Source organism: Narcine bancroftii, chromosome 5 (assembly GCF_036971445.1).
Source record: "Narcine bancroftii isolate sNarBan1 chromosome 5, sNarBan1.hap1, whole genome shotgun sequence".
NCBI classification, from domain to species: domain Eukaryota; kingdom Metazoa; phylum Chordata; class Chondrichthyes; order Torpediniformes; family Narcinidae; genus Narcine; species Narcine bancroftii.
In genome coordinates this window covers 107143348-107166294 of record NC_091473.1, presented here as the reverse complement: position 1 = coordinate 107166294, position 22947 = coordinate 107143348, and the positions used below count along the sequence as shown (strand labels likewise).

Sequence of the window (22947 nt, the reverse complement as noted above, 5' to 3'; positions counted from 1 at the left end):
GGTGCCCATGTGTTGCCCTGATAAACAGCGTCAAGGAAAGAAGCAGGAAGCTGTGTGTTATTCACAATCACTAACCTCTTATTTTTGCCATTTAAAAAACACCTAATTCAAATTATATACTGTACATTAACATAAAAAGTTTAAATATTCTCATTAAAATCACAAATGATGATAGTATCTTGTCAACACATTCATTTATTTTTATATCTTGTACATCTAAACCTGAGCATAGTTTTCCCCTTGTAAAAGTTCCTAATTTTTGCTGGAAAATAAACATTGTATTGACACAAGAATTATTTGTGTAACCAAAAGCTCATACAATTTTGTGCACTGGAATTCACTGGAAAACAAAGCTTTCCCAAAATACCAGTTATGAGCAATTTAGTTGCAATGATTGATACATCTCAATGACTTTCTCACAGCAACAAAATGTACTTTTATAAGAATTTACTCATAGTATGCACACTACACAAAATAGGACTCCAATGGCACTTTTCATACATGCATGGTGATTAACAGCAGCATAGCTGCTGCCTCACAACACCAGCGACCCATGTTTAATCGTAAACACCCTTGCTGTCTATGTGAAATTGCAGATATCCCTATAACTGCGTAAGTTTCTCCAGGTTTCCTCCCTTATCTCAAAGATGTGCGGGACTTTAGGTTAAATGGCTCCTGTAAATTGTGCCTTGCGAGTAGATGAGTAGTAGAATCAGGGAGGGAGTTGGGGAAAATAAAATGGTTGACCGTAATTGGGTGCTTACTGGTCAGTGAAGTCTCAGTGGATCAAAAAGCCGTGCTGTATGACAAGGACTAAAAAGCTTAATTAAATTGCAAACCGTATTTGTATGATATTTCTTGTACAGTGTATGACAGTATACAAATGAAAATTTATTTTTATTACTTAAATTATTGCAAATACAAAGTGAAAAACCAGAACAGCACACAACAGTCAAAATTTAGAATTACTAATGTCTTGCACAGCTGTAACAATGATGTCCATCTGTGACACACTTATGTTATTACTAATCTTTAGGTTATATTTTATATATATTTCTTAGTAAAGTTACTGGGTGGACAGGGAAAGAAATACATTACATCATTTTAAAGCAAATGCTGATGCCCCATCAAGTAGAAGCTATAAAAACTAGAGTTGATTCTTTTCGATTGAAACCTGGAACAATGACGTTTACTCAGAAACCCACCTGGTCAAATTTGTTCACTCATCTTTTCTGAAGAAATGAAACTTCAAACAGAGCCAGCAGAGATGTCATGTCATGTGATAAAGACTTCAAGAAAGCAACTTTAATATTATGAACCAGATCATCTGAAGTCAAAAATGCATCAACATTCTGTAAAAGAACTGCTATGGAATTCTCCTTGTCAAGGGAGGAATATAGAATCAAAGTGGCTTCCTCAGTCTTTCTTTGTTAAGAGAGAGCAGAGTTAGTGGAGCCATTTGTAATGGTCATTTGGTTTGTGAAATTATTGAGGAAATCACAAGTTCCGTAACCTCCACACAAGAGAGGGGAATTGTGGAAAAATCATTCATATGAAGAAACATTTCTCTGAAAGCAACTGCACAAAAATTTGTGATTTTTGAGAAGTTTGATGACTTGGCACCCCACCCATTTCATAATTACTGTTGAATAACAGTTTAAAGACTCTTAAGTTTCAACACAAAAGATTTCTACAACTGAACTTTAAATTTTAATCATCTCTTCAGAATTGTGCCTAAACTGTAATGATTTGAGATCTACTACACACACACATTATATATATTACACACACATTTGCACATAGTGGGTTAAATTTAAAGTAAGAAATGTTATATTATTATATAAAAGTTATTGTTTTAAAGAGACCATTGTCTTGGTGAATTTCTATAGCTGCTGCTTGAGGTCGTAACACCAACTCATGTATTCAAAGCCCTGGCTGATAAAAACATGCCAAACACCTTCTTCACCACTTACATTCACCTGTCTCCCTATTGCACAACATTCTCCAGAACCCTACCATCTGCTGTGTATGTCTACAAACTAAGTAAGTTCTTTGAAATACATAATTTTAATTTTTGACACAACATTTTTTGAAAATAACATTTCATTTACTATTTGCTCTTCTTAATAGTTATGAAGTATTCCATGAGATTTTCAAGGTACTCACTCTAAGCAACGTTTCGGAGAAGAATTGCTCTGGTAGAACTCATCGGCATCGTAGAATTCATCCTCACTACTGGAATATGAAAAATCTGGCACTGTATTGGGAGACAGATTTACATGGCTGGGTGAGGTGATGCTGCTGGTTGGTGCTGACTGTCCACTTCCTAATCAACAGAAATACACATTTGTATTTTGGATGTTAAAATGTTACTGGGAGTTTTATTCCCAATATCAGGGAAGCAATTAAATAAATCTTCAAGTTAAGTCCTTTTACTTTTTAAACTTTTGCCATAAGATAGGTTACTCGGTTAAACATAGTGTACTTATTGTTAGATAATCAATACAAAAATTCAGCTGCTTTGCAACATTCAGAAGTTAGCCATTTTATTTGAAAGTCAAGGTGACAGTGACAAAAATGGGTGTCCTTTTACCAGATGGAATGCAGTATGCCCCATGCATACCCCAAACCCACCAGTTCCCCCAAATAAATCTTTGCATACAATATAATACACAAGATCATTTGTTCATTAAGGATACATTTTAAAACAGATAAGAGTGATGGGTGATTTTTTTCCCCCCTTTCTTGGAATCGCACAGATCTGAACTATTTTTGATATTAATTTTGAAAGAAATAATAGTTTTAAAAGCAAGCAATTTTCATGATGGAAATCTAATAAAAACTGTGTTTTTCAAATTGCAATTATTTTGATTATTCTTATTACTTCTGTGATGCAGGTTCTCTTATTAAGCACTAGTGTCTTATTGCTCTACTCACATAGTTCAAAAGCAAAGCTCAAAAGATTGATTTTAACCATAAATTCCGCCCACACAATTTAGGGCAGCACGGTTAGTGCAGAAGTTAGCGCAATGCTGTTACAGCGCCAGCGATCAGGACTTGGATTCAAATATGCGCTGTCTATAAGGAGTTTGTATGTTCTTCCCTTGTCTGCGTGGGTTTTCCCCTCGGGCTCCAGTTTCCTCCCACCATTCAAAAATGTACTGGGGGCTGCAGGTCAGTTGAGTGTAATTGGCAACATGGGCTCGTTACTGTGCTGTATGTCCAAATTTTAAAAAATGTAAATTTGAAAAAAATTAGCAAGCATAGATTCAGAAGTAAATGATCTGTTTTAACCCAATGTCCAACTAGGGTCAATCCATCTAATTGTGCAATGTTCTGTTAAAAATAGAATATAACCTGCCATATATTATATGATTACACAACAGCTTTTTCAAATAATCTAAGCCATCATAAAAGGAAATAGATTACAATTATACAAATGGAGACCAAAAACCTGCCTAATCTATTTCAAAATGCACTTCACAGATCTAGGTATCTGCACTGGTCACTTACATAGAATTGTGCAAAATACAAAACAAAAGCATCTGTTTCCCCAACACCAAAGCCACTCATTTTATACAATTTGACGACTTCTCTTCACCTCCCAATACCACCTCCAGAATTTGAGTAATGGCATTAATATAAATACTTCATTCTTTCAAACAAATAAAATGCTAATTCAGAGTCCTTGTTAAAACTGCCAACCACCAAAATGAAAAGCAGCATTGTTTCTATTTCCATGTTTAGTAAGCCATCCAGGGAAGTACAATGAGACTGAAATGCTCATGGCCAGCAGATTAAATGCAGACACTGCAAATGTGAACATCTGTTCAGGTCATTAGACTATCATACTAATAATCTGGATGTCTATCTTGATTTATTAAAATAAGCAGTTGGAGAATAAATAAGTGCAGCATATAGAACTGCAGAACCATAACTCACTTAATTATTCCTGTAATAGCATTCAAGTCTCAAGCTGAGAAAGAACTTGTTCTCAAAACTCCTCTCTGTGGAGTTTTGAAGGGCAACAAAGGCTGAACAGTTTTTACTTTTTTAACTATCCTGGGTATATTGGAGCAGGGCAAGACAAAGGAATTGGTTTTCTAAAGAAAACAAACAAAGAGACCTGCACACTTTCAATATATTCTCATTCACAAGTTGAATGGTGGTTTCTATTCCTCAATTCTTATAAAGGCAAATTCACAACATGTTTAATAAAACCGCAATGGATGTATTCAAATTAAATATTAATTTGGTCAACCAGAAAGGTCAAATATTAATGAGCAAATAAGATCTTTCTCTGAGCAGCAGTACACAGTGTCTTCAGAATAAAATTAGAAAATAAAATACATCTAACCTGTACTGTCAGGAGTTGGTGTTTGGTGATTACCCATTGCGTTAACCGAAGATCCCACAGCCAAAGTTGATGGTCGCTGTTCTGCTGTGCATAATGGAGTAGATTCTGCAAAAGAATACATCTTCAAAAACCATGAATTACAAAGCCTCCAACAATAAACATTAAGCCATACAGTGTTCTGGGCTGGAATATGAAGTGCAGCATGTCTTTTTGCGACGAGCCAAAAGCCTCCAAATGTACATTTGTATTTGTATTTGCAACACATCCTGCTTTTGCTATTTTAAAAATGTAATACAACAATTCATTGCTTGAAATAAACCGGATCAATTCTCACAACTTAATCACAGCTGAGTCAGCATTGAAGAGTTCACATTAATATTTCCTCCTCTATTAAAAACAGTGGGGGGGGGGGTCTTTGTCTTAGGAGACACACAAGTTATTTGGGGGAATAAATTCTCTCAAAATTGGATTCAGACAAGTATAATGGTAGGACAAATTATACTTAAGAGGTTGGAAGAATTTGGGGAGGGACCATTATGTTAGGAATGGGGCTCAGAAAAGTCCACAGTGGTTTGAACACGTCTTACAAACAGTTTGATAAATTGAACATTTATACACAAAAATGGGGCAAATATCTAGGTTTCCTGGGGGGTGGGGGGTGGAAATTGTGGTGGATGTCGTGGTGAAGCATATTAATCAACAGCAGTTTTTCTGTTATTAGAGGTTTAAATAGACACATATGACGATTATGTTGATTTTTTTGCTGCCATGTTTGTTTCAATTTAAGGACTAAGTTTCTGTTTTGTAACATGATTTACATAACTTTAACACTAATTCAAGGATTTGGGGAAACTTTTTTTAAAGAACTCAATAAATTTCAATCATTAAAAAAAGTGGGGGGACGTGCAAATGTGACACTTGGCCTGTGACACAACAAACATTCCAGCACTAAATTCAATTCAATCAGACTGCAGTCATTTAATACTATTTGCATCTTGGCACTATGAATGACAGGAAGTCATTCATAGGGAGCCTGGAGCAATTACCTCCCATGGATATTATTTTTATTTATTTTTTACTTCACTTGTTTTTGTTTATTCAAGTGTAAAACTTTATGACAGACAATAACTAAATTTACTAATGACCTTGCATCGTTTAGCCTGCTGAATGAGCTAGAACTCCACAACATAGAGCAAAATATCACAATCTCATAACGTCAGATTTGGAAAAGAACTGCAATAAAATCAAAAAGGTGAATAATGCTCCTTATTTTTTGCTGAATAATAAAACTTCAGGTGAGGGGAGGTATATAATTATGTGTAGAAACTGAAAAGCTTTTATCTGGTGCAACAAAGTTATCTTTGGAGAAATATTACTGTCTGACTCCCCAATCATTTGAGTAGACAGCCTTCCTGTGCTTGTTTTGTAGATGTGAAGTATATTCACCAGATAAAACTAACTCAATTTATTTTCAAATGATTTCTAAGTAAAATTAGAATTAGGAGTGGCAGAGGTGGCATAGCGGTTAGAGCAACGCCTTTACAGCGCCAGCAATCAGGACTGGGGTTCAAATTCCATGCTGTCTCTTAAGGAGTTTGTACGTTCTCCTCGTGTCTGCGTGGGTTTTTCCCGGGGCCTCTGGTCAATTGGGTGTAAATTGAGTGGCACGGACATGTGGGCCAAAATGGCTTGTTACTTGTATGTCTAATTTTTTTTTAAATTTTCAATATTTTTTAAATGTTTAAATTTTAAAAGATGTATAATGATAATTGACCCTGAGAATTACCTATCACGTGTAGATTATCACGGTGCTGTCAATTAAAAGCCTCTCAGTTTGTCAAAATCATGGCAATTAATAGGAGGAGGTATATACCAACCTAAAAAAAAGGCTAGTCCCATTTCTCAGCTCAGTAGATTGAGACACATCAAGTGCTTACTTTATCCCCCAATGAGTTTCCACAGCCCTCACCCTTTGAGCTCCAGTTAACTATAACATAATGACCAAATTAATGCTTTCTCAACTCCCCTCCAATCTCTCGACAAGATACTAAATTGATGTCTCCTAGTTTTTAAACTCATACTCCGAGAATTGACCTTTATTGTTCATCCTGTTTTAAACCCTTGATTAATCTTCCCTCTGAAGAAAGGAAAGTTATTGAACCCCACTGCAAAGTTTCCCAGCCACTAAAATCACAGTCCGCAATAAAATGTTTGTTTCCTTCACCTGAATCAATCTAAGTTTCAATTTACTTTCCCTGGTACCAAAGAGAATTTACTTTCAGATCAGTTTGCCAAATTGAAGCTCATCAAAAGCCTTGCTGGAATCTTTATAATGACATCAGATGACCTAATCATCAACTCTCTTTGTTAGCTCTACCTCCGCCCCCCCCCCCCCACCAAAAACTCATACTTGACCTCACCTTACCAGCAGAACCACTAATCACAGGCATCCAATCTGAGTAACAACCCTTCAGTTTCACACTCTTTTCCTTCCATCAAACTTCCATTCTGCACACAATTGGCCAGCTGACCCCGGACGGAACCCATGCAATCTGACCCAACTTTATTTTTGGCATATGCTACTTTGCTTTCTTTTTCCTATCCAGGGACAGAAGTCTCACCCCATCACTTAACTTTCCAGAAAACTGTTCAACCTGAAACGTCACTCCTTCCTCCTTGAAAGCCTCTCTCTGGCTGAAGATGATTTACTTTTAAGTAGCTGTTTTCAGTGAGGTTTTGCCAAATCACACTGCAGCCATGCAAAAGCAACTCAATCCCAACTGATAGCAGAATTTCCTTTTGAATTTCCATAGCAATACTAATTCTATCTGAATTTTCGATCACTATTAATGAAATACTTGCCACCAATCCCATTCTGCTTGCTCATCTTTATTACCTCGCACTAAATCCACAATGGAATCTTGCTAGTTTGGGTTGCTACACAAACGACAAGTTCAAGTTTATTATCATCCGATTGTACAAGTACATCCTGACAAAACCAGCTCCTCAAGCAAAAACATATATACAACTAACAAACATACAGACAGTTATACATATCTAAATAAATAAATATCTTGTGCTCCCTCTTCCGACAATGATCCCAGTAGATCACTTTGATGGTAGGGGTGGGGGTGGGAACCCCAGTGGTCCTCTCTCTCTGCTGCTCTTATGGTCCTGTGGATTGATTTCCAATCCAATTCTCTACATCAACCTGTACCACACTATGATGCAGCCAAACAGGATACTCTTGATAGACCTCTTATAGAAAGTTGACAGGATGGTAGCCTTGCCTGCCTCAGTCTTCTGAGGATATGCAGTTGCTGTTGCACCTTCCTGATAAGTTAGATGTTGTGTGTCTAGATAGATCACTTGTTAAGTGGACTCCAAGGAAGATGGTACTTTCTGCTCTCTCAACTAAAGCATTGTCTTGAAAGAAATTTAGACATTTTGCAGATTCTAAATTGCATGGTTACTGTATCTGTTGTTAAAGATATAATTAAAGCCACTACTATTATGTTTGCATTTGTTAAAAACGTTTCCATCATTTGGTTCATCTCTCCAACACCAATTACTCAGAATATTCTTCGAAGATTCCCAGCAGTTGGATTTTTTCTTTTTGTTTCTAAGTTTGAATACATGTGGCATCTATTTCTATATATTTTCAATATTTCATTTCTCCTCAACAATATCTTTATTTTTAACCAACATTGACAACCCATTTTCCACAAAAAATGTCCTAAAGAAGGACTTGAAGGTAGCATTTGGTTATTAACTTCACTTTTCTCTGTGGCCTGCACTTAGTTTTTGTAACACTATTTGACTGATTGTAATACTACCCCTGCACCTTTGTTCAGTTAATTATTATTACACTGTGCATTAGTTGACTTGCCTGGATAGTAAGCAAAACAAAGCTTTTCACTGTACCTTGGTATGCATGGCAATAAACAATTCAATTATAGAGAATAAAACAGTATAGTGCAGGAACATGCCCTTTGGCCCACCAAGTCTGCACTGACCATGATGCCAATTTAACTATCACATCTACTGTACACTCCCTCTATTCCCTGCCAACCTGAGAAAAAAAAAGACTCCGACGATCTATCCCACCGATGCCTCCCATAATTTTATATTTTTCCATTGGGTATCTCCTCAGCCTCTGAAACTTCAAAGCAAACAACCCAAGTTTGACAAACTAAATACATAACAATCCATGCCCGAGCTTTCATCCAGTAATATCATACCTCTATGCATCCGTCTTGTTTACTTTGCTTTCTAAACAATTGACACATTCCCTTCAATAGCCAATTTTCAACCATACTGCCACTTCATACTCTAAGAGGCATGTAGATCTCTGCCTAAAGGACAAGCAACTGAGTATCATTTTAATCAGCTAAGTGAATCATAATGAGCAGTGGAGAATTTGAATCAATATGTACCAGTATGTAATTTTTTTTTACCATCATACAAAATCAAAATAAAGGGGGAAAGACTAGATGGAGAGAAGTCCAAAGCAATTCCCATGAGTAACAATAATGTATTTCATGCCATGAAATTTACAATATAATTTGGTCCATTAAATGATCAAGAATAAGTATAACCGTCAGCAAATAGTTTATTGTCTTGTCAGGAAAATCTACTGCTAATGTTTTATAAATGGAGAAATTATTTTTTAAAAACTCACATGACAAACACTGATGAGGCCAGCAAGTATTTATCAGTTCTAATGATTTGAGCAAGGTACAAGTGGAATTGAAACCAATGACTTCTACCTCCTTACTATAATTCTAGAATTCCATCCAAGCTCATTCAAACAAAATGCTTCCACACAGAACAAATTAAATGGTTTTTAATGATATTGATTGTTATTTGCAGATTTTATTTAAGCAATTTTAACCTCTCTTTGCTGTCACTGTGATGGAAATTTGAGCATTAGTTTTCATTTCTAGGTTGCAAATCCACTAACATATTTACCATACAACTGTAACAAATTTAATCAATCAGGACAAATTTTGACCTTAATTCTCACAACACGTGGAGCAGTGAGTCATACAAATGGAAACAGGCCCTTTGACCAGATTCATCCTTATTGATCAAGATGCCCATCTATTGTAATCCAATTTCCCTTCATTTGGCACATATCCTTCCATTCCTTTCCTATCCAGTATCTGTCCAAATGCTCTTCGGGCCCTATGATTGTACCTACTTCCACCACCTCCACTCGCAATATGTTCAATATAGCCAAAACCCAGTGCAAAAAAAAATTTGCCCCAAAGATTTCCTTTAAAAACTTCCCCTCTCACCTTAGATCTATGTCCTCTAGTTTTCAACTTTCCTAGATATCTATAGCCATTGTAGCCTACATCTACATCGCGGGGACTGAATTTCGACTGGCTAATATCTACATGGACCAGTTTCAGGCGGTCGAGGGTGAAGGTTTCCTCTTTGCCAGCAATGTCCAATACATACATTGACCCATTATGCCTGATGACTCTGTACGGCTCATCATATGGTCGTTGGAGGGGGTGCCCGGTGCTCTGCGCACAGAAACATATTCACAAGTGTGCAGGGGATGAAAGGTTTGGGTTGGCCATGCGCCGGGGGCTGTGGAGCGGCTAGGTTACGCAATCTTTCCTTCAGCTGTTTCAGTGTTACCGTGGGATTTCTGGAACCTTGGCAGCATCCAAGGACTCCCCCAGGATTACCAGGGGTGCGCCATAGTCCATTTCTGCTGCAGATGCATTAAAGTCCCCAAAAGGACCAAAAACAGTTCATCTGCCCAGTTGGGCCTCTTGAGCCGGACCATCAGGGCTGTTTTTAAGTGTTTGTGGATTGCTCCACCAACCCATTGGCCTGCAGGTGATATGCCGTGATATGGTGAAGTTAGGTAGCACCGCAGAAAATTCCGAGGTAAACTGTGCTCCCCTGTCGGAGGTGAGATGATCCAGGACTCTGAACCTGGACACCCAGGTGTTGATTAGTGTCCTGGTGCAGGTCTCAGTGGTCTTGTCTTCTGGATCTGTCAACCATAGTGATGAGGTATCTCACCCCATGGGAAACCAGTAGCAGCCCCACGATGTTGACGTGGACGTGGTTGAACCTACGCCACGCTGGCTAAAAAGTCTGGGGAAGTGTTTCAGAGTGAGTTTGCACCTTGGACGTCTGCCAGAGCATGCAGGCCTACTGAATGACCTATTTGCGGAGCCTGTACCTGCTGGCCACCATCTTTACCATGGTTCTGATGGCCGGATGGGCCAGGCTGTGCACCGCATCAAAACCTGACGTCTCCATGCTGCCAGCATGGTGGGGCAGGGCCTGCCAGTGGAGATATTGCAGAGAAGCGTCTGGTTGCCAAAGGTGATGACTATATCCTCCAGCCACTGCCCAGAAAGTCCTGTCCTTATGCCGGGATCTGTTGTGCCCTTGCTAGGGATGAATAGTCTATGGCTATAGATATCTAGGAAAGTTGAAAATTAGAGGACATAGGTCTAAGATGAGAGGAAATCTCAGGGTTGTCGTGTTGTGCCCTTTCTGGGGCTGAATAGTCTATGCCCTGGAATAGGGTGTGGATGGACTCGATGGCGGGACGAGAGAGTGCATCGGTCAACACATTGCTCTTGCCAGCTACGTGTTGAATGTCTGTGGTGAATTTGGTCTCGTAGAAAAGGTGCCTCTGCAGCCTGGCCAACCACAAGTCAGTGGATTGTTATTTTGATGGGGAAGGATTTTATGTTGCAGATGCAGCACACACACACACAAACACAGAGTTTACAGCAGCCGTGGGAAAGTAATGTTGGAAAATTAATAACAAATGTGGGGAAAATTGCATGGGAACAAAATACACACACACACACACACAATGAACTTTTACATACCATGATTAAGGGAAAAAAGTCTCTACGATACCCACCATCCCTTAACTCAGTGCAGGCAAGGCTCTATGCTACATGGGACACTAACTAAACTCTCCCAACCCTTGTAACAGTGCACATCTTACCAACAGCTTCTCCAGCAGCCTTCCACATTTCCCAGCCTGAAGTGAAGCAGGGTAGTCCCAAGATGTCAAAGAGAGAGAATAAAGAACACATGGCACTTTTATTGTGCTGGGGTGGGGGGGGGGGGGTCATTAGCAGGGTCCAATGGCTCAGTGGCAGGAGGGTTAATCCAATTATAACAGCCAATAGCCCAAGGCTAAGTACAGGCAGGCTGGAGAGTCCAGTCCAGGTGATTTATATAGGTCTAAGGTGTACAATAATGGGTGGGATGGAATTAAACTTTGACAGCTGATGTGTCATCTGACTAGGTAGGGGGCAGTGCTGTCACATGACAGCTACAACCATTCCCAATACACATGTACAGTGCCCATAGCTTCCAGTCAAATGCGCTGTATTTAAGTTCAGGTGGTTGGAGATGCCTGCTAAAAATGGCCAGGGGCTGTCATTGCCTGTCAATCAGCCACTGTGCTGGAGGCGTCTACTGTGAAGGCAGTTGGCACCTTCAGTCTGGGGTGAACCAGAAGAGTGATGTTGGCCAGAGCATCCTTCACCTTCTGGAACATCTCTGAGGCCTCCTTGTTCCAGACAATGTCTTTATTTTTCCCTGCCATGAGCACGAAAAGGGGGGTCATGCTGCCAGTATGAATCAATGGTAGAAGTTAATCATACCAGTGAACTCCTGCAGCTTCTTCAGAGTCCAAGGTTTTGTGAACTGTTAAATGGCCTCCACCTTCTCGGGCAGTGGACACCTGTACCTGTAGATTTGATGCCCCAGGAAGTCGATTGTGTCCCGCCCAAACTGACACTTGGTGGGGTTGATTATCAGCCTGAACTCCTGCAGGTGGTTGAATGGTTGTTTGAGGTGGGGTGTGTGCTCTGAATGGTTGCGGCTGACAAAAAAGGATATTGGACGTGAATGGGAGGTCCCGTCCTACTGCGTCCTTCAGCCGCTGAAAAGTCTGAGCAGCGTTCTTAAGCCCTAAGGGCATCCTCATGAATTTGAACAGGCTGAAGGGGGTGATTATGGTAGTTTTGGGTATGTCCTTGGGGTCCACTGGGATTTGATGATAACCCCTGATGATAACCTTTGAAAACACCTGTGCCCTTTGTAAGTTGGTGGGCTTGTTGAGGCATTGGTAATCACCACACAGACTCCACCCTCCTGCTGCCTTCAGGATCATGTGCAGATGAAGGCCTAGGGGCTGTCTGACTGCTGCACTATCTCCATCTCCTCCATTTTCCTAAATTCCTCTTTGGCAAGGGCAAGTTTTTTGGGAGGGAGGCAGTGTGTCCTCGTATGAAGCCAGGGTCCCGTCGGTGTGAATATGGTGCCTTACCCCATGATTTGGTTCCGCGGAGAATTCGTGTTTTGGTTCCACAGAGGAGAATTGCCAGGATGCGTGTGTAGGCATCGTCAGACAGCGTGCATTATATGCTGTTCTTTCAAGTCTACCAGCAGGCGTGCAGGAAATTAGCTCCCAGGAGTAGTTGTGCAAATGCTGCGACAGTAAGAGTCGACTTAAACTGGTGGTCAGCAAATCATAGGGTGATGATGTGAGTGTCATAAATTAAAATAGAGGAGTAGTTCACTGCCCTCATTGCCAGGCCCAGCTTGGCGTTCTGGGAGTTGTAGGCTGTGGGGAAGAGGGGAGGGGGTGAAAGGACACTTATTTTGGGACAGGTGTCCCTGCCTTCCCGACAGGGAGTCCCACATGTGGAGGATGACATGTTGGCCAACCACCACAGCCATTAACAACGGCTGCCCATGGCGTTTCCCGGAAATGCGCAGGGTGGATGACATCAAGCACCCCACACCCCATCATTGAAGGCAATAACAATATGGCTGGGTGGGGGGGATCCACTTGCCTCTCGGTCTGCTGTGGCCTTGTAGCAGCTGGAGTCCGCGCTTGGCAATCTGTTCCACCAGGAGCCGTTTCCTTTCTTCACTCTCCAGAACACGCCTCCCTGGGCTGCGACTTTCCTCAGGTTTGCTGGAGTCATCATCGGCAAGCAAGAGTCAGATATCCTCAGGCAGCTGCTCCAGGAAAATCTGCTCAGAGCAGGCAAGGCTTGTGCCCCTCAGCGAGTGCAAGCATCTTGCTAATGAGGGCGATGGGGCCCTGTCCCTCAAACCATCCAAGTGCAGCAGATGGGTGGCGTGCTACCACCATGATACCCCGAAAGTGCGGATTAATAGCTCTTTGAGGGCATTGTATTTGCCTTGCTCCAGAGGGTGCTGTAGGAAATCGATGACCCTTACTGCTGTGTCCTGGTCAAGCGAGCTCACTACATAGTAGTAGTGGGTGTCGTCATTGGTGATCCGTTGAAGGTGGAACTGGGCCTCAGCCTACTTGAACCACACATGTGGTTGCGACGCCCAGAACGTTGGCAGCTTGAGCGAGACCGCGTGGAGATTTGCTTAGTCTATCATCTTTGGGTCAAACTTCCGGTTGGACCTGTTGGGATCACCAATGTGGTGTGTACGCTATGCGAAGTGTGGAGTAAAAACAGCACACACACACACACAGTTGAGTCAAGGTCGAAGACTGATTTATTGCTTTGCTAGCTATGTTTATATTCAATCCCTGCCTCTGACCACAGGAGTGATGTCATCGCAGCGCTGACGGGCTGGTGTTCCCATTGTTTCCCACTGTGTGGGAGGTCATGCGGAATGATGGCCATTTGTCCCTTCAGGCCCTTGCAATCGCGCACTCGCCTGCCATTTTGTGAGCTGGGTTGTGACTCAATTCGTGGGCTGCTACACTGTCATAATTTTATTATTCACCCCTCAGTCTCCTGCATGCCAGTGAGAACAATTGTGGGTATCCAATATCTAATTGTAACTAAAGCCCTCAATTCCAGGCAACATCCAGGCATTCTTTATAGTACTGTATTGCCATAAAGTATGGCGACTAAAGATATGCATAATATTCTAAGTATGGCTTACAAACATATTGTACAGTTGCAACATAATGTCTCAACTCACTCTCAACATCCCTACTTACAAAGGCAAGCAAGCTGTCATTATCAGGGAACGATGAACTTGCATCCCAACATCTCTCTGTATATGAACTCTTCTAAGGGTCCTGCTAGTCTCTGCCAGTGTCCAGCCAGTGTTATACAACCCAAAATGCAGTCTATGGATTAACGTCCATCTGCCACTGCTCCATCCATCTTTCCATTAATCTATAACCCTCTATTTATCCTTAGGGACCATTCTTGTTATCTAAAATTCTACCAATCTTTGCAAACAGACTAATCAATTCACTTATATTCTCATCCATGTTGTTGATAATGATGATAAACAACCAAAGTCTCAGTACTGATATTTTTTTTTTTTTTTACAAACTTCTGGTCAGATAAAATAATACCTCACCACTTTCTTCGATTACCAAGCCTATTTTGGATCCAGTTTGCCAAAAAGCCTTAGATCCTGCATGCTACAATTTTCTGAACCAGCATACAAACTGCCATATTTCAATCGACCAACTTCAGAGAAGTCATTATAGCAATTGCTGAACCAAAGCTGACCTCTTCCCCATGAAGAAGAAAAATGTCTGAATGACCGCTCTATTAAAAGAACAGTGTTTGCAGGCTCTTTCAAATAGCCCATGGATCTGCAGACAATCTTTGGTTTCAATATTGCTGCAGAGGAGAGTTCAGTCCTAAAGCCCATACTTGGCTCCATAACCAATAACATCATTTGGATTAGCTACCCAAGATGAGTTGCTGCTCATAAAAGTCAGGAGTCTATGTGAATAGAAAAAACTGTGCATTTTCTTATCTGACCAAAGCCATATGGAAACATCAATGCTTAACTGGAGAGGGAAGTTCAAGTTACAGTGAGTGGGTTTACTGTTAAATCAGGTACAAATGAGGGAGAAACAACCAATATCAACAGGTATTAAAACCCATGTTGCTGAAAAGATGTTCCAATGCAAAATTGCATAACTTTCTGTCATAAGTTTACTTCCTATCTTTAGTATAAGTGATGCATTAGAAGGTAAGTTGCTCTTTTTTGCAAAGCTAACAGTGCAAGAGCAGCTCTCTGACAGCAGCTTCTCAACTTTTGCTTTCATTTATCCAAGAGATGAGAGTTTGTTGTCATATACAAAAGTGCAACACATTGAATTTCTTATTTGCTCCAGCCTAAATTTACCAAATGGAATTTAAGCAAAAGTCACAGCAAACCACATTAACCTCAGTGATTTGACAAAGTCATCTACTAAAATTTTTTAATTAGTAGTGCTTTTTTTTAAAAAAAAAACAGCCACTTCATTCTGGGATTTTTGCTGCTTTTTTTTTTAAACGCTAGGCCTGCTGTGTAAAAAAAAACACTTACATGGAATTGGTGGAGGGGGAGGGGGGGTGGTGTGTGGAAGTCCAGTCCGGGCCTTTTTCTGGCAGCAAACTTAGTAGCAGCCCTGGAATGTCTGCTGTGTAAAATGCGAATCGGGCAATCCGGGACCAATTCAGGTATGTGTATGTGTACCTTTTTTTAAAAAAGGGTAAATTTACAGGTAAGCATTTAAAGCTTGGGCAAAATATGCAAGTAGGACAACAGGAAAGATCTTTTTAATAATCATACCACTGTCCTGCTCTCTCCCAGCGACCTGCAGTTACACAGAAGAGATAAAAGGCAGAGTGGATCTGACTGACTGTGAGTCGTTCACTTGAGAATACTTGACCAGCAGGCACTTGGGTTTTAGCCCATCTCAGATGTCAATGCATACTCCCATAAATGCAAAAGTCTGACATTAGCCATAGATGAAATGGCTGGAGCTAGTGGTGAAATAGTGATGCATCCTCTACTTAACTCACCATTTCATTAGGTGGGTGAAGCATTGACGTGCTGCTGGGAGGAGAATGAGAGATTATTTAATTCATGGTTTTGACAAGACAGATGCAGGGTGGCTGTTGGTCTTTCAAAATAGGGACTGATCATTCATAAAGAAGATAAAATGTATCAAAAGGTACTGAATCTGGAACACAACAGGAGGGGTGTGAATACTCAGTTACTAAATATATTCAAGTCAGCCACTGACAGACCTTCAGATATTAAAGGAGAGATTAGTGTTAGGGAGTGGCATTGTGAAAAAAGACCAGACCCCACACTAATTCCACCGCCCTGCTCTCAGCTGTCCCCAGGTGTCTCTAGTTGGACTGTGGATTTGTCCTCGGTTTGAACAGCCTGAAGCTCACCCCCCCTGCTCCTCCCGACAGCCCGCCACCAGCCCCCAGTGATAGATAGTGGTGATTAGTAAAGGATTACAGGCAGTACCTAGGTTAAAAATGTCCTATTTACAAATAACTCATACATATGAACTGACAAGCTGGCCAGAAGTAGAATGGCATCAACTTCCGGTTCAAGTCTGTTTGAGTTAGCAATGTGAGAGAGTATGCAACGTTAAAGTTTTATTGTTGTTGCTATATAAACAACCTAATACTCTGCAAGTCTGTAGTTTAAAATATTTGAAATATAGGCGCTGAGTTGTGGAATAGAGAGGGTTAAGTGGCTGTGTTGAAAGTTATTGCTGTCCCTGTTGTGATCAGGATCCCTGCACTGACCCTGCATGCTGCCTAACATTGACGAGAATCTGGTGTTTTTCTCCATCTCTGCTCTGGTGTGGCGAACCAGTTAGTTTCAAAACCACTCTACAACACCAGTTTGTATAGAGGGGAACCCCTGGATTAGGATTAGGGCTCCTACCCGGAAGCCCGAGGTCCCCACTCATACCTAGAAAGGCAAACTATATACTATATATGCTATATACTAAACTAAACATTTGACTAACTGAAGCTAAATAAGGACCCAATGTACTTGTTCTGACTTAAATACAAATTCGAGTTAAAGACAGACCTAGGTAACGGAACTGATTTTTAACCCAGGACTGCCTGTATGTGAGTGGAAAGACAAAGTTTGAAACCCACTGCTAAAGATCAATATTTGCAAATGATTTTACCACACTCTTTTATACATTATGCACATGTTTTATTAAATTGTGCATGTATTTTTCCCATGATTTTTATAAGTTGTGCATGTTTTATTCCCACTATGATTTTCCCTCGCTCTTCTATTAATTGTTGTGTTAACAAAAGTAACATTTGATTGCAAACCCTTGTGTCCATACTCGTCTCCCACGAACCTGACATTTTCTCAACACAACAGCAGCCTTACTCACCATTATCACCCTAATTTCAACTTCGCATACAAGACCAGGGGAATATCCTTGAGCCACTGATTTTGAGGAAAAAAGTGGGTTTAACATGCCATCAAATACGGTATGTTATAAATGACACTTGACTCTGACACTGTTGTGTTACGCTTCCCGCCTCTTTTGCTCCAGGAATGCCAGCTTGCTGTGTAAAAAGACATAATGACCCAGCATAATGCCAGATTTGATTGGTTTGTTGTAAACGACCAAAGCTGGCTTAATGCCAGATCTTCCTTACGGAAATATTGTGGGATTTCATTGTAAAAACTTCTAGTGACTGAGAATTGCATCAAAATAGGTTCTTCCTATAGATTTTTGAATAAATAACAAAGTAATAATCATGTAGCTTTGTTTAAATGCTTTGTAAGCATGATAGTTTTCTTTCATGATACAATTCAAACGACACATTTGTAAACGGTAACAGTGAACTAATATTTAGTTTCTAAATTCTGGCCTGTATCTAAATAAATGCAATAGAAATCATTGATGATCTCTGCAGAGGCCAAATCAGGAAAGATTTGGAAATAATTTGGGGAGAAATTCGATTTGGTTTTTAAAGACATGCACTTGGCAGGCTTTTGCACCGAGGTAATTAACACTTGGAGGAAGAGAAGTGCTTGGGGTGCTGTAATGAGTCACAACTAACTCTAACTCTGTAGTGGATATCAAATTTATCAATGGATTATTACTTGAGCAAAACATGGCAGTTTACAATATTTCCTGACAGTTTAACAAATGTAATAAGAATGCAAGTTCAAACATCTTCCAAATGATCTTCACATATAAATTATCGTGAGAGTTTAAGGGTGAAATATTGGCTGCAACAATTTTTAGTGCTCAATTGCATGTAAATAAAAATAGTCTTGGTTACAGAATTAATTATGATATCTGGGCACCATTAGACATGATAGATGTTATTGCAAAGTTCATAAATAAAACACATTTTATTCAAAATAACTCATTTTAAATTTAATACCAAATAAACATACATCTTTACTAAATTATCTTTTACTTACCATCATCTACAAGATTCAGAAAATAAAAATGGACATGCTTTTACATGAAAATGTTGTCCTTAAAACAAAACTTAGGATTTGTTTCCCTCCCAGTCTTAAATTATATAAATAAGCAAGCCAAATCACAATCCACTCATCACCCCAAAAAATAAATTTTGCTTATTTTCCTTAATTGTAAGCATTATTAGTCATACTTGCTTGAGCTGAATAATATTTTTCTATTTTTAATTAAATGTTTTGGCACAAAAAACTCAAAGGCAGTAAACTAATGCTGAAGCCAACAAACTGTATTTTCAATGTAATAAATTATTATTTCATTTGAATGTGGAAGCAACTAGATACCTTGTGGTAAAACAGTTTGGGTAGGCATAGTGCCAATTACAGCTGGCTCCAGAGGATTAGGCTGATAAACTCCATCTACTGGGTTGATGGTACTCTGGAGAGATCAGAAAAAGAGAAATTAAAAGTTTTGTCACAATACCACAGTAATGGAAATCAGCAGGGCAAAGAAACAGACCCAGAATGGAGGTCAGCTGAAACCTGAGAAGGTGGGGAAAAATGTAAACTAATGAAGAGGAAATATTATGAACCTCTATCAATTAACACAGAGATCAATTAAATTTGATTTTGACAGTTGTATGAGCTTTTATTTTTAAATTTTTTATTTTTCACATTATGAACTAAAATACACACAAACATTTCCCTCTTGAATATACAGTGTCATTTTCTCCCCTTTTTCCCACCTCCCTTCCCACCCCCCTCCCTACCAACTCAACGTTAAACATATACCTTACAATAAATCCATTGAACAATGTCATCACACAATGAAAATAAATAAGAAAATTGTGTCATCTACTTTTATACACTGGGTCAGTTCATTTTGTCTTCTCATTCTATCGTTTTAGGGGGTGGAGATCCGTGGTAGGCCCTCTCTGTGGTCTTCCATGTACGGTTCTCAAATTTGTTTGAATAATGTGACTTTATTTTTTAAATTATGTTATTTTTTCCAATGGAATACATTTATTCATTTCTATGTACCATTGCTGTACTCTCAGGCTTTCTTCTGATTTCCAGGTTGACATTATACATTTTTTTGCTACAGCTAAGGCTATCATAATAAATCTTTTTTGTGCTTCATCCAGTATGAGGCCTAATTCTTTATTTCTTATATTACTTAGAAGAAAGATCTCTGGATTTTTTGGTATATTGCTTTTAGTGATTTTAATACCTGATTTAGATCTTCCCAAAACATTTCCACTTTCTCACATGCCCAAATTGCATGTACTGTTGTTCCCGTTTCCTTCTTACAGCGAAAACATCTATCTGATACTGTTGGGTCCCATTTATTTAACTTTTGGGGCGAGATATATAGCCTGTGTAACCAATTATATTGTATCATGCGTAACCTCGTGTTTATTGTATTTCTCATAGTTCCGGAGCATAGCTTCCATTTTTTATCTTTATGTTTAAATCTTGTACCCACTTTTGTTTGGGTTTACAGCTTATTTCATCATTTTCTTTCTCTTGCAGCTTGATGTACATGTTTGTTATAAATCTTTTAATTATCATTGTGTCTGTAATCAAAGATTCAAAACTGCTTCCTTCTGGTAATCTCAGCCTGCTTCCCAATTTGTCCATTAAGTAGGTTTTCAGTTGGGGGTATGCAAACATTGTACCGTGAGTTATTCCATATTTGTACTTCATTTGTTCAAAAGATAAATTATTTCCCAAAAATAATTTTCTATTCTTTTCATCCCCTTTCTCTCCCATTCTCTAAAGGAAAGGTTATCTATTGTGAAAGAGATTAGTTGATTTTGCGTCAATAATAATTTTGGTAGTTGGTAATTTGTTTTTTTCCTTTCTACGTGAATCTTCTTCCAAATGTTGAGCAGATGGTGCAGTACTGGTGAACTTCTATATTGCACCAGTTTTTCATCCCATTTATAAAGTATATTTTATCTAGCTCTAACCTGGTCAAATCTGGTTTTTCCCCTGTGTGATAAAAATCTGATAGATATCTTAATAGTGCTGCTCTATAATTCTTAAAGTTTGGTAGCTGTAAGCCCCTTTGTATCATTCTGTTAATTTATCTAGCGCTATCCTCGGTCTGCCCCCTTTCCATAAGAATTTCCTTATTATTTTCTTTAGCTCATTGAAGAATTTCTCTGTTAAGGGAATTGGTAACGATTGAAATAGGTATTGTATCCTTGGGAAGATATTCATTTTAATGCAATTTACCCTTCCTATCAGTGTCAGTGGTAAATCTTTCCAATGTTCTAAGTCATCTTGTAATTTCTTCATTATAGATGGCCTAGATTATTATCTAGTTGTATACCTAGGTATCGGATTTCTTGTGTTTGCCATTTAAATGGTGATTCTTTCTTAAACTTTGTGAAATCCGCATTATTCATTGGCATCGCTTCACTTTTATTTGTGTTGATCTTGTACTCTGATATTTCTCCATATTCCTTCAATTTCTTATGTAATTCTTTCATTGATAATTCTAGTTCTGTTAAGAATACTATGATGTCATCTGCAAATAGACTGATTTTATATTCCTCCTCTTTTATTTTTATCCCTTTTACTTTATTTTCTGTTCTTATCAATTCTGCCAAGGGTTCTCTAGCTAAAGTGAACAGTGAGGGAGATAGTAGACATCCCTGCCTAGTTGACCCGCTTAATTTAAATTGGTTCGATATATATCCATTTACAGTCACCTTCCCCAATGGTCCCTTATATAATGCTTTAATCCAATTAATATATTTCTCTGGTAGGTTGAACCTCTGTAGTACTTTGAATAAATAATTCCATTCTACCCCATCAAAGGCTTTCTCTGCATCTAAAGCAACCGCCACTGTTGCCGTCTTATTTCCTTGTACTGCATGGATTAAGTTAATGAACTTACAGATATTGTCCGTTGTTCATCTTTTCTTAATAAATCCAGTTTGATCTAGTTTTACTATTTTTGGTACACAGTCGGCCAATCTGTTTGCTAATAGTTTAGCTATTATCTTATAATGTGTTAAGTAGAGATATTGGTCTATACGATGCTAGTGTTAGTGGATCTTTCCCCGTCTTTGGTATGACTGTAATTATTCCTGTTTTACATGAATCTGGCATGTTTTGTGTTTCTTCAATCTGGTTCATTACTTCCAGGAGACGAGGAATTAATAAATCTTTAAATGTTTTATAGAATTCTGTTGGGAGTCTGTCCTCTCACAGCGTTTTATTGTTCGGTAGCTTTTTTAATATATCCTGTATTTCCCCTATTTCAAATGGTTTTATCAGTTTGTTTTGCTCCTCTTCTTGCAATTTTTTCAGTAGTTCAATTTCAGCTAGAAACTCATCTATTTTATCTTCTTTCCCTTCGTTCTCAGTTTGGTATAATTGCTCGTAGAATTCCTTGAAGTTTACATTGATCGCTGTTGGGTTATATGTAATTTGTTTGTCCTTTTACCTTGATGCCAATACCATTCTTTTAGCTTGTTCTGTTTTAAGCTGACAGGCTAGTATTTTGTGCGTTTTTTCTCCTAGCTCATAATAAATACTTCTGCTTTATCTTCATTATGTTCTTCTCCACCTTATACGTTTGCAGTGTTTCGTTTTTTTTTGTCTGCCAATTCTCTTCCTTTTGTTATGGATTACAGTTCTTTTTCTGTACTTACTATTTTCCTTTCTAGCTGTTCTATTTCCCGACTGTAGTCCTTCTTCATCTTAGTTACATTACGCTTTCATTGCATCCCATAATATAAATTTATCTTTCACTGATCCCATATTTATTTCAAAGTACATTTTAATTTGGCACTCAATGAATTCTCTAAAATCCTGTCTTTTAAGTAGCATTGAGTTTAATCTCCATCTATATGTTCTTGGTGGGATGTCCTCCAGCTCTATTGCTAATAACGGGTGAGTGATCCGATAACAATCTAGCTTTATATTCCGTTTTCCTAACTCTCCCTTGGGCTGACAACAGGAACAGGTCAATCCTTGAGAATGTTTTATGTCTACTCGAATAATATGAGTATTCCTCTCTTTTGAGTGTTGTCTCCTCCATATATCCAAAAGTTGAATTTCCTGCATTGATTTAACCATAAATTTGGCTACTTTGTTCTTTCTGCTAGTCCTTTGTCCAGTTTTATCCATCTTTGAATCCAAATTAAGGTTAAAGTCCCCTCCTATCAATATATTCCCCTGCGTATCTACAATCTTCAAAAAAATATCTTGCATAAACTTTTGATCCTCTTCATTAGGTGCCCATATATTGACCAAATTCCAGAGTTCTGAATATATCTGACATTTTAACATTACGTATCTCCCTGCTAGATCTATTATTTCCTCCTCTATTTTGAATGGTACATCTTTATTGA

General features: G+C 38.9%; 1 protein-coding gene across 20 annotated transcripts in view; it reads right to left on the bottom strand.

The window, feature by feature from the left end:
* The window catches only part of osbpl9 (oxysterol binding protein-like 9), a 293549-nt gene that overhangs the window by 46090 nt on the left and 224512 nt on the right, over nucleotides 1–22947 (bottom strand). For 19 of the 20 annotated variants that reach the window (XM_069938639.1, XM_069938640.1, XM_069938634.1 and 16 more), the window contains 3 exons: nucleotides 18923–19016; nucleotides 4358–4462; nucleotides 2167–2326 (listed from right to left, as the gene is read on the bottom strand). In XM_069938639.1, coding sequence (XP_069794740.1) covers nucleotides 2167–2326; nucleotides 4358–4462; nucleotides 18923–19016 — 359 coding nt within the window. The remainder of the gene's footprint in view (nucleotides 1–2166; nucleotides 2327–4357; nucleotides 4463–18922; nucleotides 19017–22947) is intronic. The other variant, XM_069938638.1, reaches the window with a different exon arrangement.